We start from the raw sequence: 22721 nt of genomic DNA, 5'->3' as shown, positions 1-22721 counted from the left end.
TGTAGAAGGACACACAGGCCAGTGCACCTCTCTCCTCCCCGGGACTCACCGCACACAGATCCACCTGTGTGCTCAAGCTCAAGGCTGGCCAGAGACCCGTGCCCTGATCCTGTCCCAGCAACAAACCCAGGAAGGACTCCAAGGGACTCCAACAGCCTCCACACTCCCTCCTCTGTGCCTGGGCCCCATCTATCCCCTTCAACTGTGCCAGACACTGGGGATTAGCCCCAGACTAGGGTTCGGACAGGAGGGTGACTAGCCGGGGAGCAGGGGAGGTGAGGGCTCCAGAGTGGAAGGCCGAAGAGGACGGCTGAGAATGGCCACAGCCCCAGAACACAGGCCTGGCATGAGGAAGGGGGATGGGGAGGGAGTGCTCCAGGCAAAAGGAAGAGAGCCCCACTCAGGGCACAAGCGCCAGTCCCCTCAAGTACCCGCCACCTCCCAGAGCCGGCCATCCTCCTCCCATTCCTCCTCTGTGTGCAGGAGCTCTGGGCAGGCCTGCTCTGCCACTCCCTGCTGTGTGCCCAGGGCCGGTGGCTGCACCCCTCTGAGCTCCATGATCCCCCCCCAGGCCAAAGGAGCTGCCAACAAGCCTGGCCCAGACTGCAGGAAGAGATTCATGCACAGTGGACCCCATGGAGACTGCCTACATTCCTGTTTCCTGGTCACTAGATCACGTAGGGCCTGGCCCAGCCTGTGCTGAATTCCTCACACAAGGACGCTTGGGCATGCACTGTGAAAAAGCCAGGTCCACCAGCCAGCCAAGCAGGGGCCTGTGCTCAGCTCTGTTCCTGGACCAGCCCAGGAGGCTGAGCTCTGGCTGCTCGCTAAGCATGTGGTCCCGCCCAAGCAGTCGGCGGCCCCACCCTCTGTACCCGCCCACCCTGTGGCCTGCAACAGCCCGGCCCAAGCAATCCGTGGCCCCGCCCGCTGCACCAGCCCCGCCCCCTCTCCGGTCACCAGTTGCTCTTCCAGGTGTGCCGCACGTCGGCGTCGTGGATCTGGTGCTTGTCGGCCTGCTCGTCCAGGAAGTCGAACATGTACTTGATGGCCAGTGGCAGGGCGCTGCCCCGGTGCGCCGTGCTAAAGATGGTCTCGAACAGGTCGTCCACAAACTTCTGCAGCGTGCCCTACGGGTGGGTGGGCAGCCACGGGGTCCAGGGGCCGCCTCCCTCAGCCCCGCCCCCAGGCGGCCCGCGCTGGGACGGGCTCTGGCTCATCTCCCCAGGGGGGCCCCCCACAGCGGCCAGCTTGGGGGCAGGGCCCACCTTGGTGGCCAGGAGCCTGGTCAGGTAGATCTCGGAAACCATCTTGCTGCCGCGGTCCCCCTCCCGCTGGTCCAGGTGGTCGTGGTTCTTCACCAGGTGCCACAGCTTGGTGCCGCTCTCCAGGTCAGGCGTGATCATGGGCGTCCGCGAGCGCAGGCTGTCGGGGCTGCTGGCCGTGCGCAGCATGCTCTCTGCAGGGGCCCACTTGTCAGTGGTCTCTCCTACCAGCCCCTGCAGGCACCCTTCGGACTCCACCCGCCTCCCGGACCCTCAGTTTCTTCATCTGAAAACCTGGGCACCATGGGCTGATGGGGACACATGGTTGAATTGGGTGGGAAGTGACAGGTCGTGACCAGGTCTCCTCAGCCCAACTGTCTGACCTGGTGCAGCAGGAAGCTCGGCCCCAGCCCCCAACCCCCAGCCCCCAGCCCCCGACCCTGCCCCCAGCCCACAGCCCCATTCCCAGCCCCCGGCCCCAGCCCACAGCCCTGCCCATGCCCCTGGCTCCCAGCCCCCCTCACCCCAGCCCCTCACCGTATCTGCTGAGGGACTTGGTGAAGGTGGAGGAATTGGAAATGTTGTAGGCTGAAGTTTGCTTGGGCACCAGTGCCACCGAGGACCCATCCGTCACCTGGGGACACCACAGCCATAGCCTGACACCACCTCCGCCTCCCGGACTGCCACCCAACCCCTCAGTCCAGGGCATGGGGGACAACCCTACTCCTTCCTGGCTGTGTATCCCCCGCGGGCGAGATGCCGCACCACCCTGCCTCAGTTTCCCCAGGTCAGTGGGGAAACTGACATGAGACACACCAGCACAGGGCCTGGGGCTGTGCACAAGCGTGACTTCTGAGCTCTCTCCTGCTGTCCACCTCCTGCCCCTAGGGGTGCCATACTCAGGGGGTTGCTGAGGGGGTACCTGATAGTGTGCCAGTGTGTTCAGCCGCTTCCAGTCGTTGTCTATCTTGGTGGTGACGTCCTCGTCCTGCAGAATGATGCGTGCCATGCGGCCCTGGCGCCACTCTGTGGGGTAGGGTGAGCACTGGCGGGGTGGTCCGCGATGCCCCCCCTTAACCTTGCTTGTCTGCAGCATGCAGCACAAAGGGGCACGTGGGGAAGCGCCTCGGAGACCAGAATGATGGGCGAAAGCCCACCTCCAAACGGTGCTTCCCCACCAACTCCACCATCTGGGAACGCCGGCTCCCGGGGATTGCCCCATCCCCCAGGCCGGTGGGCACCCTGCTCCCTAGGCCATTGAGGCTCTCCACGGGGGCCCACCCGCCTCTCCAGCCACACCTACCCTTAGACCCCGGAACCACTGGCCTGCTTGCATGGCCAGAGGCCCCACCCCAGCTCTGGCAGCCCAGCACTCCCAGGCACCTTCTGCAAACCTCTGCAGGCTCTGAAACCGCACTTCCCCGTCTTAGCTCCTCGCCTGTCCCCTGCACACTGCTGCTGGCCCAGCGGACTTCCTGTTACCCCTCTCAGCCCCCAAAGTCCCCTCCACTGATGGCCTGGGCCAGCCTTTCAGAACTCAGCCCTGACCACATCCCCTCCCTTAGTCAGAGCCCCCCACAGCCTCCCCATACATCCAAGGCCCATATTAGGAGCCCAGCTTCTGCCCCACTGCCCACAGCTCTCGGCTACATGCAGGTCCCTGGCTCAGGATGGCCTCCCCCACCTCCCCTGGCTCAGGATGGCTGCTTGGACCCAGCCCCCACAGATCCCTCTGCAGGGCTCACCCAGGTCCATGTCCCCAGCCTTAGGCCGCTGGGAGTAGGGCACCCCCTTGTACACGGCATCCAACAGCTTCTCCTTGACCTGCGTCACCGTGTCACAGTTCAGACCCTTCACAGGCACCTCAGGCGCATTCTCGTTCTCGGGGTTCACGCAGTTCAGGGTCTGCGGGGTAGGCAGGAGGGGCGGCAGCATCAACCACTGGGAGGACTGTGCACCCCCACAGCCTCCGACTGCCCAGCAGGGACAGCTCCTGGCTCTGCACCAGACAGGCCCCCCACCCTGGGCAGAGGCATGTGGGGAGTATGGAGGGGGTGGGACCTTGCCCACCACACCTCACTTGCCAGGGCAGGGTCCCAGGCTGCAGAGGGGCCGGCCTGGTCCTCACCAGCATCTTGTAGTCAATCTGCTGGCGGATGAGCTTGTCCTCGCTCAAGGAGTAGCGGGCCTCGCCGGTGATGGCGTCGATGGGGCCCTTTTCCATCTGCTGCTTGATGGCGCAGTACAGCATGAACAGAGGCTCGCCCGCACATTCCTGGGGACGGGATCAGGGCGGCAGGTTGTGGGCTCCCGTGTCCCCCAGCTGCTTCAACATCCAACAACACTTCCGGCCTCCTTTAGGGAGGCATGTACCATGCTACTCCAAAACCCAAGGACTGCACCAAATGAATCAATAAAACTGCAGAACAAACCCCCCTGTGATGGAAAGATCCTAAATAAAACATCAGCAAGCAGAGGCTGAGAGCTCAGTAAAGAACACAGCGTGGCCATAGAAGACTTACACTGGTTGATTCTACCCTTGGCAGCTGCCCTGCACATCTGGGGGACCCTTGCCCCAAGACCCAGCTGCCCCAGACCCTGGCCTGGCAGCCAGTGCTGGGGACTCAGTGCTGGAAATAGACATCGGCCCCCCAACCAAGCTTTCATGGCTCACCTGGGAAGTGCCCTGTCCCTGCCCTGAGGTGTCAGACCCCGAGCCAAGTGCCCAGAAGCCCCACCTCCAACCACAAGTGACACTAGGTGTGACCACGGGCAGTTGGATGTCGGGGGCCCCAACTCGGGCCTCCCTCCTCTGCAGGAGAGTGTACAGTCATCAACATAGACATGCCAACCCAGGGCAGCCCACGACCTCAGAGCTGGGCCCAAGAGCCGGCCTTGCCCTAGATGCATGGGCCTGGGAGGTTGTGGAGTGGTCCTGGGCTCTTAGGAACAGGCCCACCCTTCCCCTGCTTTGGCCACTAGTCTGCTGACCCCCCACAAACCAACTGCGGGGGCCAGTCCTCATTCTCAGACTATCCTAGGGTCTTTGCACCTGCCATGCTGAACTCTAACCACTGGGCCTTCACCGGTCCTTGGGGATTTGACCCACTGCCCCCGGTTCACAGACTTTCCCTGAGCCCCAGCCAAGGCTGCCAGCCCCACTTCTCCATCCCTGAGCCCTACAGTGGACTGTGTGCTCCCTGTCTCCCCTCTCAATTGGGAGCTGCCTGAGGGCCGGGGCCCAGGTCTCCCATTCACATCCCTTACTAGTTCTGTCACGGAGCCTGCCGTGTGGAGGGGCTCCATAAACACCTGAACAGTAAACCGAATGGCGAGTTGCCGCAGGGAAGAGGTTCGCACAATGCACACAGTGTAGAAAGCAGCCTGTCCGGTGTGCATGGGTCCCGTGTTCCTTAAGGGCAGCCTTGTCACCAGGGCTGGGGTCCACAGCAGCTGGTGGCCGCCGGGCCACGGAGCTCAGAGGCGAGAGTGTGCCCGAGACTGTTGGCAGCCCGGCCTTGTTCCCGGGCCCCTGGCACACAAACCCAGTTCTGGTGCAAAGCGCAGCTTGGGCCCTGTAACCAGAGGCTCCGGGCGCCTTGTTAGCATCTGCAGTAATTAAAAAGACAGCTGCTAAGGAGCCACCATGAGCAGAGCTCATCCCGCGCCCCTTCCGACAACATGCCTGTCTTTGGAATGAAGTTGCATCTGCAAACTTGGCTGCATGAAGTCAGCTGGGAGGGAGGGGAGAAGGACGTGTGGTTGGAGATGCAGAGCCCTTACAGCTGCCTCTCTTCCTGGAAATGCCACCTGAGAAGCCACCAGAGGACAGGGGCCTCAGAGGGTCTCACGAGATCCAGCACCTGCCCAAGAAGGCCCAGGTTCGGGCCTGGCAGAAGGAAGAAAGGAAGGTGGTCACGGTCTGCGGAGGTCAGAAAGGGGAGGTTACTGGCTCAAGGTTACAAGCCAATCAGTGGAGAACCAAGATTCCAACTGGATCCGACTCCAGAGCTAGTGTCAGCAGAGAAGGCTCCAGCGGAGCAGGCTGCTGGCTCTCGGTCCAGAGACTCCCCCAGTGTCGGCCCCACCCCACCCCTGCAGAGGGTGGGAAGGAGGCATGGCAGTTGGAGGCCAGGGGTCGGGCACACCAAGCATCCAGGATGAACAAGGTCCCTTGCTGAGCCTCAGTTTCCTGCCTATGTGGAAGAAAAAGGGGTGAGCTAGGCCCCATTCCCAGCTCTGCCTGTGGGCCTGTGGAAATGTGCATGCATGGTAAATGATGTGCTTCCATTATGAGGGAAAAAAAGTCAAGTCAAACTCTGGTCTCACGCCACATATGAACAAAGACACTTGACTAACTTAACACAGGCACTAGAAGAGACGGGGAGTTCATATTAACCCACTAAAAGAAATAACCCGAGAAAAATAGGCAAAAGATAAAAACAGACCATTCAAAGAAGAAAAGTTAAGTGACCAACCCAACTTGTGAAATGATGCTCAACTGATTATTAAAGAAATGTAAACGAAAGCAACAAGCTATCAATTTACACACATCAAATTGGCAGAGATGAAAAAGATTGACAGAGCAAGTTATCATCCAAGGCGGGTTGTGAGATTCTCAAGCACTGGAGGTAGGGATACAGATGAGGACAACCTTTTCCATAGGAAGATCTGGTAACTTTTACTACAATTAGATAGGAACGTGCCCGTTGGCCTGCAATCCCTCCTGCCTCTGAAATCCACTTCTCTCTAACCCAACGCAGCGTGTGGAGGCTCTCTGGCTGAGATGCTGGGGGGAAATTCAGAATCTTCCTGCCAGCCCTCGGCAGTGTGACAGTTAAATTAACAATGCCACATCTGTACTCTGGAACACGATGTGCTGTTAAAAAAGGAGGTGGCAAATGCACGTGTCCTAACCTGGAAAGATGCTTTTAACACTTTACCCAAAGCAGGGGAGGGAAGCGCGGTGCAATGCAAAACATTTAGTACAACAAACCTAAAAAGCTTTCTAACAAATAACATATAGTACTATGACTTCCTCTTCATAGGGTATGCTTCCTGAAAACATTCCCTATTTATAGATACTCACATCAGTTTAGAAGCTAGTCTGGGAGGCCACACTCCAAATCACTGATGGTGTCTCCAGAACTGGAGGGTGGTGGAATGTACTCCACCCCTTTCTGCTCCGGTGTAAAGGTGTGTGGGAGTGGTGTGCAGGTGTGTTCAAATGAGCATGGGGTACTCTTCTAATTAAATCCTTTTTTTCTAAAGACAGTAAGGAATGCTAAGGAGTTGTGTTGTTTAAAAACGGTGTGCGGCAAAGAAAATGTGGCATGGTACACTACTTCCTGCGTGAGTTTTCTGTAAACCTACAACTTCTCTAATCAACAAGCAAGAAGGAAGGCAGTTCCATGGATGGGGCACAGTCCCCAAGGGCCACTCGTAGCTCCCCCCACCTGCGGATGGGGAGACAGACCCTCCCCCACAGTTCTCGGATGTGGGCTGGAGAAAGACCCTGCAAGGGTGTCCGGAGGTAAGACCCAGCATCCACGGCCCAACCCTGGAGTTTGGCAGCGTCAGCTTCCCCACCTCTGGCACGAGGGATTGAACACGGATTCTGAGCAGGAAAGGATCTCCCAATAGCCCTTCTCAAGCGCACTGATGGCCCTCCCTCCATGTATAAGGAAGGCCACAGGGGTGAGGGTGGCCTAAGGGTACCCTCAGCCCTCCTCTGCCTCCCTCCACGGGCTCAGGGTCCCTCCATGCCCGTCTGAAATGCTGCCCTTCTGGGACGTAGCCCCTGCCCCACCTTTTCCATTCCTACAACACCCTTTGCTTGGGACAGCTCTTCAGGCATGGGCTTTTGTTGCACCACATTTCTCACGAACCAGGCTACCCCCCACCTCCCTGGGTAGCCTGGCATTAAACAAAACATAGGCACACAGTAGGTTCTTAAAGCAGATGTGTTGAACCGAATCCTCTTTCTCTGGGTGTGGAGAATGAGGATGAGACAGTGATCGATGAAGGTGAAGCCATGGCTCGGGACCGCTGTTTGTAGTAAGCCTGGCCTGAGATGGGTTCTCTGGGCTGGCAGAGCACCCCTGGGAGAGCATGCAAATGCAGCAGCCGGTCCTCACCGAGTGCACTTTTTTTTTTTTATAGGAAACACACAACTTTGTAATATCTGCTGAGTTCTGAGAAACGCTAAAAAGGTGGTCGCCATGGGCAGGGGGAGGTGCTGAGCTCAGGAAAGACTCATAAGGCCCTCTCAGTGGCCCAGCCCCCTCTTTGGAGCCCCCCATTCCTACCTCTGTCCCCTCTGCCTGGGTCCCCTGCCCGACCCAGCTCACAGCTCCCCTCCTTCAGGACTGTTCGCCCCTTGTCCTCCCCGACATGCCTGCCCCCCTCGTCCCACCCGTTTCCACAGCACATACCACCTACCAACACAGTACAGGATTCTCTCCTGCTTGTTACTAAGTTCTCATCAACAGTCTCGCCCCAGGCCAGCTGTGGGCTGCAGGAGGGCAGGGCTGCCTTGTGTACCTGGAGCCCACCCATTTCCTGCTGGAGGTGGGGGTCAACTTGCACTGAAGCCATGTGACCCGTGCAAGTAAGAAGTAGCCGAGAATGAGGGGCAGCAGCACTGCAATCAGGAGCCAAGCATCAGCGCAGACCCGGCCTCCCCACCAAGCCTCCTAGCTGCTGCAGCCACCCTGTCCAGCCGGTGGGGGTAACATGCACAAATGGGGCACAGCTACTCCCTCCCTGGGACCACACTGCCCCGGGGTCCAAGACTTCAGATTTTTCAAGGAAAGCCAGAACTTTGGGTTTCCCTGGGGGAGCTCCCAGTTTTTAAGAGCACCTAGCTGCAGCCCCCAACAAACACTCCGCTGGGGCCCACCTCCCATCCTTGGGGGGGGGGGGGAGTCTGAGCTGGTTGGGAGGGTCACCAAGGCCTTGGCCACCACAAAGGAAGCTCTAAGGCAGCCATCAGCCCCTTCCCATGACGTACAGCAGACGGGAGTTCTCCAACCTCCACCCCCTCCACCCTTGTCCCCTGGCTGGCCCAGGGCTGGGTGCTGACATGCAGGAAAGGGGTTGCCCTTCGCGCTCCTCAACCTGGGCCAGCTCCAGGTCATGTGCATGGCAGAGGAGACAGGGCCCACACCCCAACTCCAGCTCAGCGCTCGCCAGTCACTGAACTCAGACGACAGCCTACAGAGCGGATACCCACACCCACAGAGCTGGCTGGGAGAGGACAGGCTCCCGCAGGACAGACGAAGGCAGCGAGGGGGGAGGGTCATGCACATGCCTGAGCCCGGGACTCAGCTGAGATCTCTCCACCTATCCCCTCTCACCTGCAGCTCTCCTTCCCTCTCATTCCCTGGCGCTCATCTCTCCCTCCTCCCCTTTCATCCCCATGCCAGAGGCCCCATCCTCTCCTCCCCAGCTTCCCCGCCTACCTTGAGGAACTTGTATAAAAGGAAGGTGAACCAGTTGGTCAGCATCTTCTCTGCCACAGACTCAGTCCTGGGGGGTGGGGGGTCAGAAAACGGGCAGGCCGTGGAATGACTCCCGCCACCCAACAGAGATGTCAGCCTTCCTCAAACCCCGTTCACTGCGCTCCACTCCCTCCCTCTGGCCGCACAAGATTAGGGCTTGAAAGGACAGCCAGTGACATGGCCGGGGGGCGGGAAGCCATGGACCTCAGGCCCCGGCCCTGAGCGTGGGAACTCGGGCTCAGCACTGGGGACCCCCCGGGGGTCCCAGGCCGGGAGCATTCTGGGCACAGGGACCCCACGCAGCTGTAAGCGTCATTGAATGGACGACCTGGATCTGTCCGGGAGCAGAGATGATGCCGAGGGCAACTCGGGGGGGGGCGGCAGCGACAGCCCCCCACCCCACTGGGCCTACACCAGCCCCAAGGGGACAGCCTCCGCGGCAGGAGGCCTCTCTGAGGTCCATGGCTCACCGTCGCAGCAGCAGCTTGGGGTGGTTCTTGCTCTCCAGGTTCTTCTCGATGAGGTCAGAGAGCAGCTGCTTGAGGACGCCCGTGGCATACTCCATCTCGCCCTGCAGGGCGGTCATGATGAGTGAGGCCACGTTACCGCGGTCGCGCATGGAGAAGCTGCGCTGGCCTTCCAGCGTGCGGATGAATGTCAGCAGGAAGTGCTTCTTGGTCAGCAGCTGCCCGAAGAGCGTCAGCGACTTCTCCACGTTGGCCTGCACCTGTGGGAGGTCCCCGGCCTGCTCAGAACCCCCAGGGGGCCCCCAGCTCAGCAGGGGAGAGACGTGCACATGTGCACGTGTGCACGTGTGCATCCTGGGAACCACAGCTGCAACCACAAACCCCAGCAGCACGGAATGAGCAGGAGGGACCCAGGCCTGCTCCTGCTGCCCTGTCCATGGCCAGACCCCGTGGGCAGTCCCTCCCCAGTCGGGCCTCCAGCAGTCCCCGCCTCCTGATCATGGCATCTGATGCCCAGCTCTCGCAACAATAACAGCCAGGACCATCCCTCCCACTTCACAGATGAGGTCCAGAGAGGGGAAGAGGCTAATTCAAGGCCACCCAGCGTGGAAGTGGGGAAAAGGGGATGGAGTGCAGGCATGGCTGGCTCCAGGGCAAACGGTCTCTCTCATTTATACCAAGGCTTGTCTGGACAGGAGGTTTCTCTCCGTGAGGTGGCCATGGATGCCCAGTTCCCAGCCTTGGCTGGCTTGACCAAACCAAGTTCTATAGCAGACGGGTGGCAGGTACCAGGCATGCACACAGCCATGAGGTACCAGGCGTGCACACAGCCATGGGGTACCAGGTGTGCACACAACCACGAGGTACCAGGCATGCACACACACACATGGGGTACCAGGCATGCACACAACCATGAGATACCAGACATGCAAACACAGCCATGAGGTACCAGGCTACCAGGCGTGCACACAACCATGAGGTAGCAGGTGTGCACACACAGCCATGAGGTACCAGGCGTGCACACACAGCCATGAACAGGGATGGGCAGCTGTAGCACTGGGAACATGGGAGAGGGAGGGGCAGGGGCCACACTGTGGGAGTCTCCACAATGGCATCGAACCCGGAGAGCAAGGTGGTGGCCCTGGGCCCATCCCGGTTGAGCTCAAAGGGGACAGTCCCACCCTCAGAGCCGCAGGCGCTCTCCCAGAGCATGGGCTTCCTGACATTGGAAGGGTGCAGTCGGGATGCTCCTGGCCGAGGGCACTGGATTCAAAGTCAGGACCTAAAACTCCGTCCTGACATGCCAAGGTCCTGGGTGCTCCCAGCCAAGCAATCTGACTCTGTGGGTCCCCACTTTGGCAGACACAGCAAACTTTCGTAGGGCGCCTGCTCCTCCCAGCACACCCCGTGGGGAAGGACCCCACCCAGGCAGCACCCAGGACCACCCGGGTGACTGCAGGTGGACACGGGTGACTGGGAAGCCAAACAAAGGCAGCAGGTGCACACAGATTGGCACCTGGGGAAGCTGCGGGGGCCCAGGCTCAGGGTTGCAGGCTGGGATGTGGCCTGGTACCCCCGCCCCACTGTCAGCCCCCTTCCTGAGGTCCCGAGGCTCTAGTGGAATGAAGGCCCGCCGCGCCGGCCAGCAGCAGCCAAGGCCCACCACCCTGCTTCCCACACCCTTCATGCCTGGCTGAGCCCTGGAGCCCCGCAGGCCCAGACCATGCCAAGGGCCCAGCATCCTCGTGCCCAGCGCCCCACCTCCATCTCCTTGAGGACGGGGTGGTCCTCAATCCCGGGAAACAGCACCCGCATGGCATACGTCCGGTAGTCGAGGAATGGGATGCCGGCACCATCCAGGTCACTGGTCAGCTCGTGGATATCCGTCTGCAGCTCTGCAAAGGCTGCAACCAGACGTGGCATCAGAGGTGGCTGGCCAGGGCAGATGGGGACTCTGTCCGCCCAGCACCTGGGAACCCCCATGCTCAGGCGTGGCTCCAACCCGGCCCAACCACTCCTTGGCTGCATGCCCTTAAGGAAACCACTGTACCTCCGTGAGCCTCAGTTTCCCTGGCCTTAACTCAAGGGATAAAAATGCTCTGCCTCACTGGGTCATCCCAAGGATTAAACAAGAGAGAAGCAAAGGAACAGCTGACATTAGGGCTGGACTAAGTGGGGCTTTCCTGTGTGCCGGACACTGGGCATTGGGGTGGGGAGAAGGGCAGGGTGACACTGGCGTGCTGGCTCCTTCCCTGAGTCCCAGGGGTCAGGGGTGCCTCCCTCTGGCACCCCATGGGACCTGCTACCTTGGAGGGATGGGGCGCGGGCAGGTATGGCGAGTGTGGGCAGAAGCCCCAGACCAGGAGTGGCAGGCTCTTCTCAAAACTCCAAGTCCCCCCATACTTGGATAACTGCAGCACGGCACACTCCAGGCCCCAAGAGGAGATAAGCAAAGGGACAACCACTAGGGGTGGGGGGGTCTCCGGGCACAGGGGGCCCTGCCCCATTTCTAAGCCACCCTGCCTTTTTCAGGAACAAAGGCTGGTGGGGCTGGGAGCTGGGCCACACCTGACAACCTGCCAGGCAGGCCCAGACGGAGCATTCCAGAGCTGGGAGGCGTCACCCCCACGGCAGCCTGAGGAACCCGCTATCAGATCAGGAGCCAGAGGAGCAAGCGGGGCTGTGTGGAGACGTCTGGCAGCTTTAATTAAAAGCCTGTGCCTTTCATCTCCCGAGCACCGCTGCCAGCGTTCCGGTTATCTCCGCCTGGCCATCCCTGAGGCAGCTGCCTGCCACTACACCTAGCACACATACCAGCAGATAAAGGTAATGGGCCCTGCCAGCCTGGGCAGACAGTCCTTCTCAGGAGGCCCGGGGAGACCTCTCCTGCATAACTCCACTCCTGGCCCAGCACCCCAGCACTGTCTCTCACCCCACCTCAACATGCACTGACTCTATCCTGTTAGAATCCCCAGAGAGAGCAGGAGCTTCCACTTGAGCCAGGGAGCAGCCATACAGTCCTCTGAAACTCAGCCGAGTCCTGGGCCACCCTTAGGCTTGTCTAGGACTGAAGGGTTCCCAGATATGAGACTTTCAATTTGAAAACTAAGCATGTCCTGGGAGAAATGGGACAAGTTGGTCCCTGTGATGAATGATTTCATGTGTCAACTTGGTTAAAGGTGCCCAGTTGTTCAGTAAAGCACTGGCCTGCCTTTGATGTGAAAGTGTTTCAAGATGGGATCTGCATCTATAGTCAGTCAAATGCATCTACCATCAACAAAGGAGCTTGCCCTCAACAATGTAGGGAAGTCTCCTCATCCAATGAAGTGCAGATCTAAAAAGCCAGAATTTAGGGTTTTGGAGGTCAGAAGAATTATTTCTGCTTCAAAGTCAGCATTGGCTCTTGCCAGAATTGCCAGCCAGCCAGCTGTTCCTGAAGAATTCAGGCTAAGGACTTCAGCTTTGCCTTTATTGGAGTTTCCAACTTGTCACATAGCCTGTGGATTTCAAACGTGCTAGCTCCCACCACTGCATGAACCAATTCCTTATAATAATGTCTCTTACTATGCACAAATGCACATAAATGCCATTGGTTCTGATTCCCTCGAGAACCCTATCATCATATCCTACACAGTCCGCTTAGCTCTCTCTCCTCACCTCTAACAGGAACAGTATCTGCCCTCTACAGTGGGGAGGAATTTGGTGAGCTGATATTCATAAAATGTTCCAAGACATACCTGGCTCCCAACAAATGTTCCACAACTGCCCAAATTTGTGATTACTGCATGTGCTCCTGGGAACAACCATGGGACTTGGTAAGCCATTGCCCACCGGAATCAGAGAGGCATGTCGTAGAGCCAGAGGCAGGCCCAGCCATCAGGGACGGCTGTGGGGAGGCACTCAAGCCGCAAAGCGGTGAAGGCCAGCTAGGGAAGTTAGCATAGCTCGGTGGCTGCCAATCCTGTCCTTGCAAGGCCAAGGGCTGTTGCCTTGGAGTGGACATACATGCCATGGCCCTAACTGAAGCCTCTCTGGACTCCACCCCCAGCCCCTGGCCCCAAGGCCCACCCTCTTGCTCCCTGCATCTATTCTACCCCCAACCCCACCAGCCACAGCCCTCAAATTCCAGAACAATGGATGAGGAAGCTGGGAAGCATACCAGCCTGGAGTCAGGCCCCTGCTAAGCCAAGGACAAGGGTGTAACTTTGGGCATACTAGCTTCTCCATGGCCCCCAGGCTCTATGTGGATGACAAGTGATGGCTGGGGGCCGCCATCCTAACCCTTCCTGGTGACCCTGCCCACTTGGCAGCTCTGTGATCCTGCCTGCCTGGAATGCATCGTCACTCTCCCTAATGCACACCCCACCTGCACTTGGGGAGCTACATACCCACTATCAGTTGGGGGGGCTTCAGGTAGGGTGGGCTCTGGGGGCAGGGCGCAAGACCCAGGTCTGGCCATCAGAGGTTGACTTAGCAACGGGTGCATGGCCCAAGCTGCCCAGCGATGGCAGCTTCTGGACTTTCAGGGAAGATCCCACCCGAGAGTGAGGACAGCACTGGGTAAAAAGTGACTCCTGGAAACAGAGCTTGAGCACCTTGTCCCAGCCACGCCTGAAAACAGTCACCCCTGACCTTCCTGCACAAAAGCCCACACAGGACCCTTTTGGCTGAAGCCCCGCATAACCAAGAGTCACAATCGACTCCAGTGCTCTGTTTTAGGCAGGATGGAGGGCAGCCTGGCCCCAAAGCTGAGCTCCTTGGGACAAAGGCCACATCTGACTCCCCACCTGTCCCAGGACCAGCTGGGCTGCATCAGCATCTGTCGCGTGAGGAACGCACAAAAGCTCAGACGGTCCATTCCTGCTGGACCGGCCCGTGCACACATACAGAAGACCCCCAGTTAACACCCCTGGGCACCACCACTGCCCGTAAGCCTTCATGCACAGCTTCACACCCACACTCCCAGGACCCAGTAAAGCTGGGGCTGGCAACACGCCCATTTTACAGCTGGGGAAACTGAGGCACACAAAGTGACCTGTCCAAGGTCTTATGACCCTGAGATGCCAAACCAGGCAGTCGGGCTCCAGGGAATGTGTACTGAGCTACACGCCACAGAAATTGCCAGTTCCAGGCCCCCTGCAGCCAGGCCTGGCCCAGCAAGACCACCAGGAATGCTGGCAAGAGCGCAGGAGTCAGCAGGTGGGACAGGAGCCAGCTCCGAGCCAGCAAATGTCCCCGGGGAGCCCCCAGCCCTCCAGCCCACCCCCTTTTCCCCAATCCCCAGCGACCACAGCCCCAGCAGACCTTCCTTGCACTCGAGGGCCACGCGGGACTCAAGGTTATCCATCTGCAGCTGCAGGCGCTTGAGGGTGCGATCGGCGTCACGTGACTTGCGCTTGTAGGCGATGAGCACAGCCACAATGACCAGCAGGAGGAGGCCCCCGCCCCCGCCAATGCCCACGATGGCCGGCAGGGTCAGCAGGCTCTCTGAGTACACCTGGAGTGTCCCTGGTGAGAACTCGAAGCCACCCGCCCGCACCTGCCAGGGTTGGGTGGAAATGCTCAAGGACTCCCCTCTGCCAGCTTAGGAACCCCCCACTGCCTGCTCAGGGCCTCCCACTGCCCACCCACAGCCATCACTTGTGAGCAATGTCCTGCCAGCCAGAGTGTTCTGGCGAACACTAGGGGATCCTGGGACTTCAGGTAGGTGCCCAGGCCCATCAGGCAGGCTCAGACCTCAGCCAGAGCTCTGGGCAGTCGCAGGTCTGAGGCCAAGATCAGGATGAGGGTGGAGTGAGGGTTTGGACTAGAACTGGGCTTTCTCTGGGCTGGAAGCAATTTGGGGGTGCAGCCACAGAGGTGACAGAGGTGGGTTCCCCGGACTGGGGCCAAAGTCGGCAGGTCAAAGTGGCCCCTTAAATCCCGGGTCGGCTACAGGCCCTGGTTTTTCCTGTAGACAGACAGATGGATAGGAGGGGACCTGCAGACATACCGTGACCTTGTGCTGCCCCGTGAGGTTAGGTGACTCGCATAGCAGCTGCGTCTCGGACACCGTCAGTGCACACGGCGTCGAGCCAATGAGCACCGTGTAGTTGAGCCGAGAGTTCCCTGGGGCGGGTGGCAGGAGGTTCCGGCCCTGTGCAGGCGGCAGGGGGAGCCGAGAGACCCGGGCTGAGGGGACACAGAGCAGGGGCCACTCCCCCTCCCTGCCAGGTCCTGCCCACCTCCGGTCGGGCCGCTGAGACCCCAGAGTGTCCGGCTCAGCTCCAGGGTGGGCCTACCTTGAGGATGAGGGGGGAGCTGGGCTTCAGCTCCAGCAGGCCCGTGGGGCTGAGGGGCTCCAGCACAGGGTCGGGGTAGTAGAGGAAGTTGGAGGTGTTGAGCACAAGCAGGGCACGCACGTTGTCCATGATGAAGCCTAGCTCGTCTGGCCGCTCCCCCAGCTCGGGTGGGGTCCGCACAGGGTTGTCCACAGAGGGGGCCCGGCACAGCATGGTGGTGTCGTTGTATACCATGCAGCTCTGGGGGCACAGGGCGTGTGCAGGGACCTGCGAGGTGCACCGATGGCACCCCACCATGCCCCACCTGCCTGGGGGTCTCTGAGGGGCCTGGGTACCTGGCACAGGCCCACCTCACCTCCCTCACCTCCCCAGGGTCAGGTTTTCCATGGGACCACCCTAAAAGCTAGAAGACAGGCAGCCTACCCCAGGCCAGGTTCATGCCTGCCCAGGATGGGGGGGCAGGGGGGTTGTCTCTGGCTGCCTGCTTCCCCCACACAGTGCTGAGTGCCAGGGGCCATGGAGAGAGGCAGAGGGAGCTCTTCACAGGGACAGGTGAGCCCACGGGGAGCAGATGGAGGAGCCCACCGTGGGCTGGGAGGGACCACCTCCTTCCCTCGGGGCCTCCCCACACAGCTGAGGCTGGGCCCAGCTGAAAAGTGGATGAGGGCCTGCCGGGCGAGGCTGAGGACTCACATTCTCCCGCTCCACGCCTCCGTACTTGGCCCGGATGCGAGGTTCGCGCACGGTGGCCAGGTTGGTGCCCGTGACCGTCAGAAGGGTCCCCCCGCTGGGAGACGGAGGAAGAGGAAGGGGTCACTGGACGGGCTTCAGGGTGCCCTCACCTGAGCCGGCATAAGCAGGGGGGTGCCAGGCGGCCCAGCCAACACTGCCCCCCACCCCACCCCCACAAAAGGCAGCACCCAGGCCTCGGTCCTGGGCTCAGAGCACAGCACGGCCCAACCGTGCAGAGGAAGCGGAAGACAGAGCCACAGCTCCCGCCCCCCACCTGTTGATGCTCCACTCGGGGTCGATCCTCACGATGGTGGGGTCCTCCGTGTAGTTGTATTTCACCTCGGGATTGGTGAGCTGGGCGCGGTTGATGTTGATGACGACGGGGGCGCTGCCAGGGCTCTGCCCGGGGGGCGTCAGGCACCGGATCTCCCGGGAGTTTCTCCTGGAAGGGAGGGTCCGCAGAAGGACAGTGGGGGGGGGGGGGGGCTTCAGAACACAGGTGTAGGAGCTCACTCTCAAGGTGAGAAAGCAAGCCGTGTGACCGTGGCCAGGCACTGGACCTGCTGGGCCTCACCAACTCATCTGCAGAACAGGGACGCTGGGTGGAACGAGCTGGTTCATTATTTCAGCTACTGCCACAATGCCATAGGCCCTGTCGTAGGCTTAACTGTGCCCTCTCCCGCCCCATGGGCCCTTGCGGGCATACCCACCCGCACTGCCCCACCTGGCAGCCCAGGCTTGGCCTGACCTACCTGCCCCTGCCCACTTCCCCTGGGCATTTGAGCTCAGCCAAGCAGGGACCCCGAATCGGCCAGGTGCTCTGCCCTGGTGGGCTGGGGACTGGGCTCACGAGGGTCCCCCCCAGAACAGCGCCCACTCCGATCAGCCTTGTTGGCTACTCTGCCAGCCTCGATTTCGTCTGTCCAGCTCTGCCTCACTAAGGGCCAGACCTCAGAGTCCCAGGACACCCCAGGTCAGCTCAGTGCCCACTCGCAGTTCCTCGAGCAAGGCAGACCCCTCGCCCTGCCCCTCAACTGAATACAGGAGCTGACTCCCCCTCTCCTGGGGCGCCCACCGGCTCATCCCCGCCAGGGAGCAGCACCCACCCTCCCTGCACCTGAGTATCCCGCCCCGTCCCCATCCCCACGGCCGCCTCTGCTACCCATGGGGAGGCCTCGCCACCACCAGCCCAGCTCAGCGTGGCTACAAACATCCGTGATTAGTGCTGATAACGGGTAATTACTGCAGGAAAATATTTAAAGGGCCGCTCCATTATCATCCCTAATCTAAAATTATCCACTTCAAGCCTCACGGCTTTTGTTAGGATTTTTTTTTCCTCTCTCAAATTATTTTTTTTCACTACTTTTTATGTAGTTCCTGAGGGAGTTCCCTCATCGTCCACCTCCAGCCACCAGCCCTCTGGAAGGCCAGGAGCAGGCCTGAGGCAGCCAGGCAGCCAGGCCCGCCCCTTGGAGGCTGGGCCCCGCCCACCTGCCCAGCTCTTCCCTTCTCCACTTTGGAGGCAGCCCCTGTCGCCATGGTAACTTCATCCCGCCTCTGGGTTTCCATGGTGATCACCCCAGCCAGGCTCTCTAAACCCCCTTGTTTCCTAGGCAGGCGACGGGAGGGGACAGGCAGCTAACATGAGCCAGAAAGAGGTGTGCAGCCCTGGACCGGCCCCGCTTCCCCTCCACGGCCCCGTACCAGGAGAAGGAGCAGAGCCGGCCACCGATGGACACGGCCACATCACTGCCTGCATTCAGGTGGCTCCCCTCGATGCCAATCCAGGTGCCCCCAGAGAGAGGCCCGCGGGCAGGGCTCACACGGTAGAAGGTTGGCGTCTGTGGGAAAAGGGAAGCCATGAGGGCGCCTGCGTGGCCCACGTGTCTCCAACTGTGCCCAGACCACGAGGCGTCCCCATGCTGCGAGCTGAGGGCCCCCAGCCCTGCACCCCCAGGGTCTTGGATGCCAGGCGGGCACACAACCCACGGGAGCAGGCTCGAGGTGGTGGAGGGGACCTCCAGGCTGGACCCAATCGACAAGAAGAGGAAGGGGCAGGGCATTTAAACCCATGAGGGAAGGAACAGAGATGGGCCTGGCCAAGAGGTTCCTAAGGGAGTGGAGGGGGGCCACTCCTGGGCCCCCAGAGCCCCCCATGCCCAGACAAACCCCTCCGCGGGGCGGCAGGGAGGCAAGGCCCCAGCAGGCCCAGGGCTTACCACGAAGGTGAAGCGCTTGGGGGACAGGGCCCGGTAGTGCGGGGAGCAGTCGCGCACGCACACCTCCACCAGCGCATCGTGGGCGCGCACCGTGCTGGCGTCTCCAATCTCACAGACGATCCTGCAGGGCGGTGGGGACGGGAGGTCTTGGTGAGGGCACAGACCTCCCCGCAGCCCAGGGCGCGCCTCGCTGGATCGCTGTACTCACTGCTCGGCGCTGATGTACTCGCTCTCCACGGGGCTGCACAGCACCTTGCCCACGCGCACGCCCAGCCGCACGTCCTCGAACCGGAGGCCCAGGTTCTCCCCGGTGATGGTGAGTCGCGTCCCTCCCTGCCGCGGGCCGGTCTCGGGGGACAGCTGCAGGAAGGACAGAGGCTGGGCCCAGCGCCCGACAGCAGTGCAGCCAGGGGCGGATGTGCCATGGGGGTCACGGATCAGCGGGGAGCAGCACGCTGGTGGGGTCAGAAGTAGTCTGGGGGCTGCGGGAGAGCTGCTGGGCACCCCCTCTGCCCCCCAACCCCCCTCCGCCTACCCTCAGGATTTTGGGGTCGGCGCAGCGGCTGCTGCCGTGGCGGGCGTGCATCCAGGCGGCGGGCGAGTCGGCGGGGCAGTGGTGGCGCAGCGAGCACCTGCGCTCGGCCACGCACCAGCCGCACTCGAAGCGTGGGTCGGCCTTGAGGCAGAGGCCACAGCTCTCTCGCAGGGCCGGGCACTTGTAGAGGTGCGCTGGAGAAGGTGGGCCTCAGGGTCAGGGGGACCCCACCCACCCACATGGCCCCACCCACCAGACACCACCAAGCTAGGGGGCCACAGACGGGTCTACAACTCCAACCACTGTCCCCGCAGCTGACCCCGCCCACTCACCGGCCCCGCCCACCAGCAACCACCAAGCTGGAGGGCCCCCACAGCCTGGTGGGCAGCTCCACCCACTGTCCCCGCCCACAGCCACGCCCAGGCCCCACCCACCGATCCCTGTGGCTGGCTCTGCCCACCCAGCGGTTCCACCTGCCAATCCCACCCAAGCCCGGCCTCGTGCACAGCCCCTCCCCGCCTGCCCTCCTCCCCCAGCTCACCCTGGATATTCTGGGGGTTGTCAATGACGAAGTTGCCATTCCACACCACAGACAGGTTCACGGGCAAGTCGCTGATGTCGTTGCCCTCGTAAGAATACTGCAGGGCCAGCAGCAGGAGGCAGCTCAGACGCCCAGCTTGCCCAGGGTCACAGGGACACACAGGCTCCTGGGGCCACCACCTCCTAGCAACACCTTCCCCCAGGGCCCTCCTCACTATGAGCCCCAAGGAGGTCCTAGCAGCTACACCTGGGACTCGCTGCTGGTAACCCAGCTGGGATGTGGGGTCTGGGGGTTCCCCTGGGCTGAGTCCCCAGCACCAAGCCTTCTAAGTGAGACTGGCACTTCCAACTTGGATCCTGACACCTCCACAGTCACCAGAAACAAGCGACCAGAGGGGCTGGCTTTGCAGCCCAGTCCAGTTTTCTCCTCCCCTGTGTCCCCCAACAGGTCCCCTTCCCGGGTGCTAAGGTACCCCGCCTCCCTCCAGGAGCCATACCTTTGCCTATGAGGCGCCCCCTCCACAGCTGACCTGCCCCGTTCTCAGGGTCAGCCTCAGCGAGATCGCCCCCAAGACAGTCCCCATCCATAAGGAGCCCTTTGCCCTGGACTCCCCAGCCTACACTCAGAAACAAGGACTTCACAGCTGGGCTCTTGGGACATGTCAGAGATGCTCTATGAACCTCAGTCTCTTTGTCAGCAGAATGGAATCGGCAATCCCTACTCCAGGACTGCCAAGAAGAGTGCAGAGGGGTGGTGGGTGTCCCCACCTAGGGGAAGAACTGTCACCCAAGGCTCTGACTTTCCTTCTGACCTCCATCCCTCCCCTACCCCCATTCAGCCCCCAGGAGCCTGGCCTGAGGCTTCCAGCCATGTCCCACTTTCTGCAGTGAATGACCTCAGCTCCATTCCGTGATGGGGGGGGGGAGGTGAGGGAGCCCGGCGCCTCCAAGGGGCGGCTTGGCAATTCATCATTATTTTATCTGAAGGAATTTAATTGGATCCTATCAAATTCTCCCGATACTCCCTTTTCCTTTTAAACACGGCTGCAGGGAAGATAAATGTGGGCCTGGCAAGAAGGGAGGGTGGGAGGGAGAGAGGGAGAAGACGGTAAGGGAAACACAGGAACAGAGGCCAAGAGAGATGGGGATGGGGTGTAGAAACAAGAAGTCCAGGCAGACAGACTGAGAGAGACAGACGAGAGAAGATGGAGAAAATCAGAGGGAGGCAGTTGGAGAGATGGAGAGGGTGAAAGACAGGGGCAAAGACAGGGAGCCAGAGATCAGAAGAGGGGAGGAGGGAGAGGGAATGGTCGGAGTTGAGAAGGTGGAAGAGGACATGCCAGGGGTCTACCTGTGCACTGCAGAGCCTGGGCCAAGTGGGGCCGAGTGACCCCTGGATAGGCCTGCTGCAGGCCACAGACCCCTCCCCACCCTGCTGGGACAGACAGCTGCAGGGAGATGGACCTCTGGCCTCATCAAGGACCCTCCCCTGGCTTCACAGATAGCCAAAGGAAACATCCCCCCATGTGGGCCTCAACCAACTCCAGGAAATGGTCCCAAAGGGTATCCATTGCTTTCTGAATAGATGGGGAAACTGAGGCCCAGAGAGTAACAGGCACCTGCGGAGGTCACAGTGTGAGCCAAAGGAGAGACTAGAAATGGGCCACCCACAGTTCATGCCTGCACACCCAGGAAAGGTTTGGGCTCTTTCTAAAAAACTGCCTCCCTGCTGAATTCACTGAGCTTTTAAAACATCGGAGCATTTGCATCAGAAGCTCCAAATGTGCCTTTCTCTCTGCACCCAGGCAACAAACACCCTTCTGCTAATTAGCAAATGCACAGAGCCCTGAGCGCCATTTGGCCATGGGAACGTAAGGGATAAATTGACCTCATGGGCTTCAGGACCCTGGCTCTGGCTCGTCTGGAGTGACTGGGATGACAAGAGACTAGCAGACACACTCAGAATCCAACTTCCTCAGCCAGCTTCTGGAATGTTGCACATAGAGCCAAATACTGCACGTCTGACTACGTTTTTCTGGAGTGACCCACTTCCACATCTGAGATGTGCTCCCACCAAGTGCCCTGGTGTCTCCCCAGCTGCCACCCCCACTGTGGTGTGTCTGCCCCAACACCCAGGTGGGCCACTCCGGAGCGAGCAGTGCCTCCTGCCTGTGCACAATCTGCACCATCCCTCCTAGCAAGCACAGCCCAGATCCCAAGGTGTGGAAGGGATGGCCCCTGCAGGCTCCCACACCTGCTCGCTTGCACTTACCGAGGAGTTCTGGCATTGCAGGCTAGAGCTGTTGAAGCGCAGGGCAGTGACACGGGCCGGGCTCCCTGGGATGTGGAAGAGGCACTCATACCCGCGCTGGCCTGACTGTGGCTGTGGAAGGTTCCGGGCTGCCAGGGTAATGGGCTTGACCACTCCCACAGGCACATAGATTTGCGTGGAGGGCAGGATCTGGGGGCAGTCCTGAGGGGGCAACAAGGCTTCAGCTGAGCAGGAGGTGGTCCCAGGTGGTCCCTGACCACGTCTGGTTGTGCAACCTGGGCTTCTGCAGGGCAGGCATTGCTGTGCCCACTTTATACGCAGGTAAACTGAGGCAGGAGGTCTGGGCTTTGCTTCCTGCTCACCCCAATGTCCTAGGATCTCACAGCTCTGGCAACCGGAGGAGCCCCATCTGCCCCACAGCTGAAAGGGCCCTTGAGGCAGAAGCAGCCCCAAGTGGGGCTCTAGGGCTGGAAGCTCTCAGCTGGGAACCCAGGGAGTGGATAAAAATAACCGGAGCCCTGCAGAAAAACAGCCCGGGGCCCCAGGGGCCCAAGTTTCAGCAACAATAACTGATGCAACGGCCCAGCCTCCTTGCAGCAGGCTGGCAGCAGAGGAGACAGCCCCGTGGGGCCACCCTTGAGCTGGGCTTTAAATAGAGATGCTGCAAACAGGCGGTAGTCCCCAAGCCCCACGCCAGTTCCCAAGGCGGGTGCTGGCCGGGATCGCTCCACAGAGAGCTGAGGGCCCAAAGCGGGGGTGCAAACTCCGGTCCAGTCCTTTGGGGCCTGGCGGGCAAGTGGGTGTGCAGGAATGCTCCCACCCCGCTGACACTCCCACCTGGGTGGGGCGCGGCCACTGGCCCCACCGGCAAGAGAAGTACTTCCAGCTCAGTGCTCAGGCCTGGCGTA

The 22721-nt window shown here is 60.6% G+C and overlaps 1 protein-coding gene across 1 annotated transcript in view; it reads right to left on the bottom strand.

Annotated features, from left to right (window-relative positions):
• PLXNA1 (plexin A1) overlaps positions 1-22721 on the bottom strand; it is a 52668-nt gene that overhangs the window by 6942 nt on the left and 23005 nt on the right. Inside the window, exons 9-28 of the mRNA XM_077116315.1 lie at positions 21814-22014; positions 19543-19639; positions 19002-19195; positions 18675-18826; positions 18467-18587; positions 17952-18088; positions 16522-16689; positions 16209-16302; positions 15516-15755; positions 15227-15370; positions 14539-14773; positions 10996-11138; positions 9238-9494; positions 8729-8795; positions 3394-3540; positions 3011-3170; positions 2188-2291; positions 1803-1899; positions 1269-1459; positions 961-1130 (exon numbers count right to left, since the gene is read on the bottom strand). Of these exons, the coding sequence (XP_076972430.1) occupies positions 961-1130; positions 1269-1459; positions 1803-1899; positions 2188-2291; positions 3011-3170; positions 3394-3540; positions 8729-8795; positions 9238-9494; positions 10996-11138; positions 14539-14773; positions 15227-15370; positions 15516-15755; positions 16209-16302; positions 16522-16689; positions 17952-18088; positions 18467-18587; positions 18675-18826; positions 19002-19195; positions 19543-19639; positions 21814-22014 (3119 nt within the window). The remainder of the gene's footprint in view (positions 1-960; positions 1131-1268; positions 1460-1802; positions 1900-2187; positions 2292-3010; positions 3171-3393; positions 3541-8728; positions 8796-9237; positions 9495-10995; positions 11139-14538; positions 14774-15226; positions 15371-15515; positions 15756-16208; positions 16303-16521; positions 16690-17951; positions 18089-18466; positions 18588-18674; positions 18827-19001; positions 19196-19542; positions 19640-21813; positions 22015-22721) is intronic.

This window comes from Tamandua tetradactyla, chromosome 9 (genome assembly GCF_023851605.1).
Source record: "Tamandua tetradactyla isolate mTamTet1 chromosome 9, mTamTet1.pri, whole genome shotgun sequence".
Taxonomy (NCBI): Eukaryota; Metazoa; Chordata; class Mammalia; order Pilosa; family Myrmecophagidae; genus Tamandua; species Tamandua tetradactyla.
This window is presented reverse-complemented; position numbering and strand designations above follow the sequence as displayed.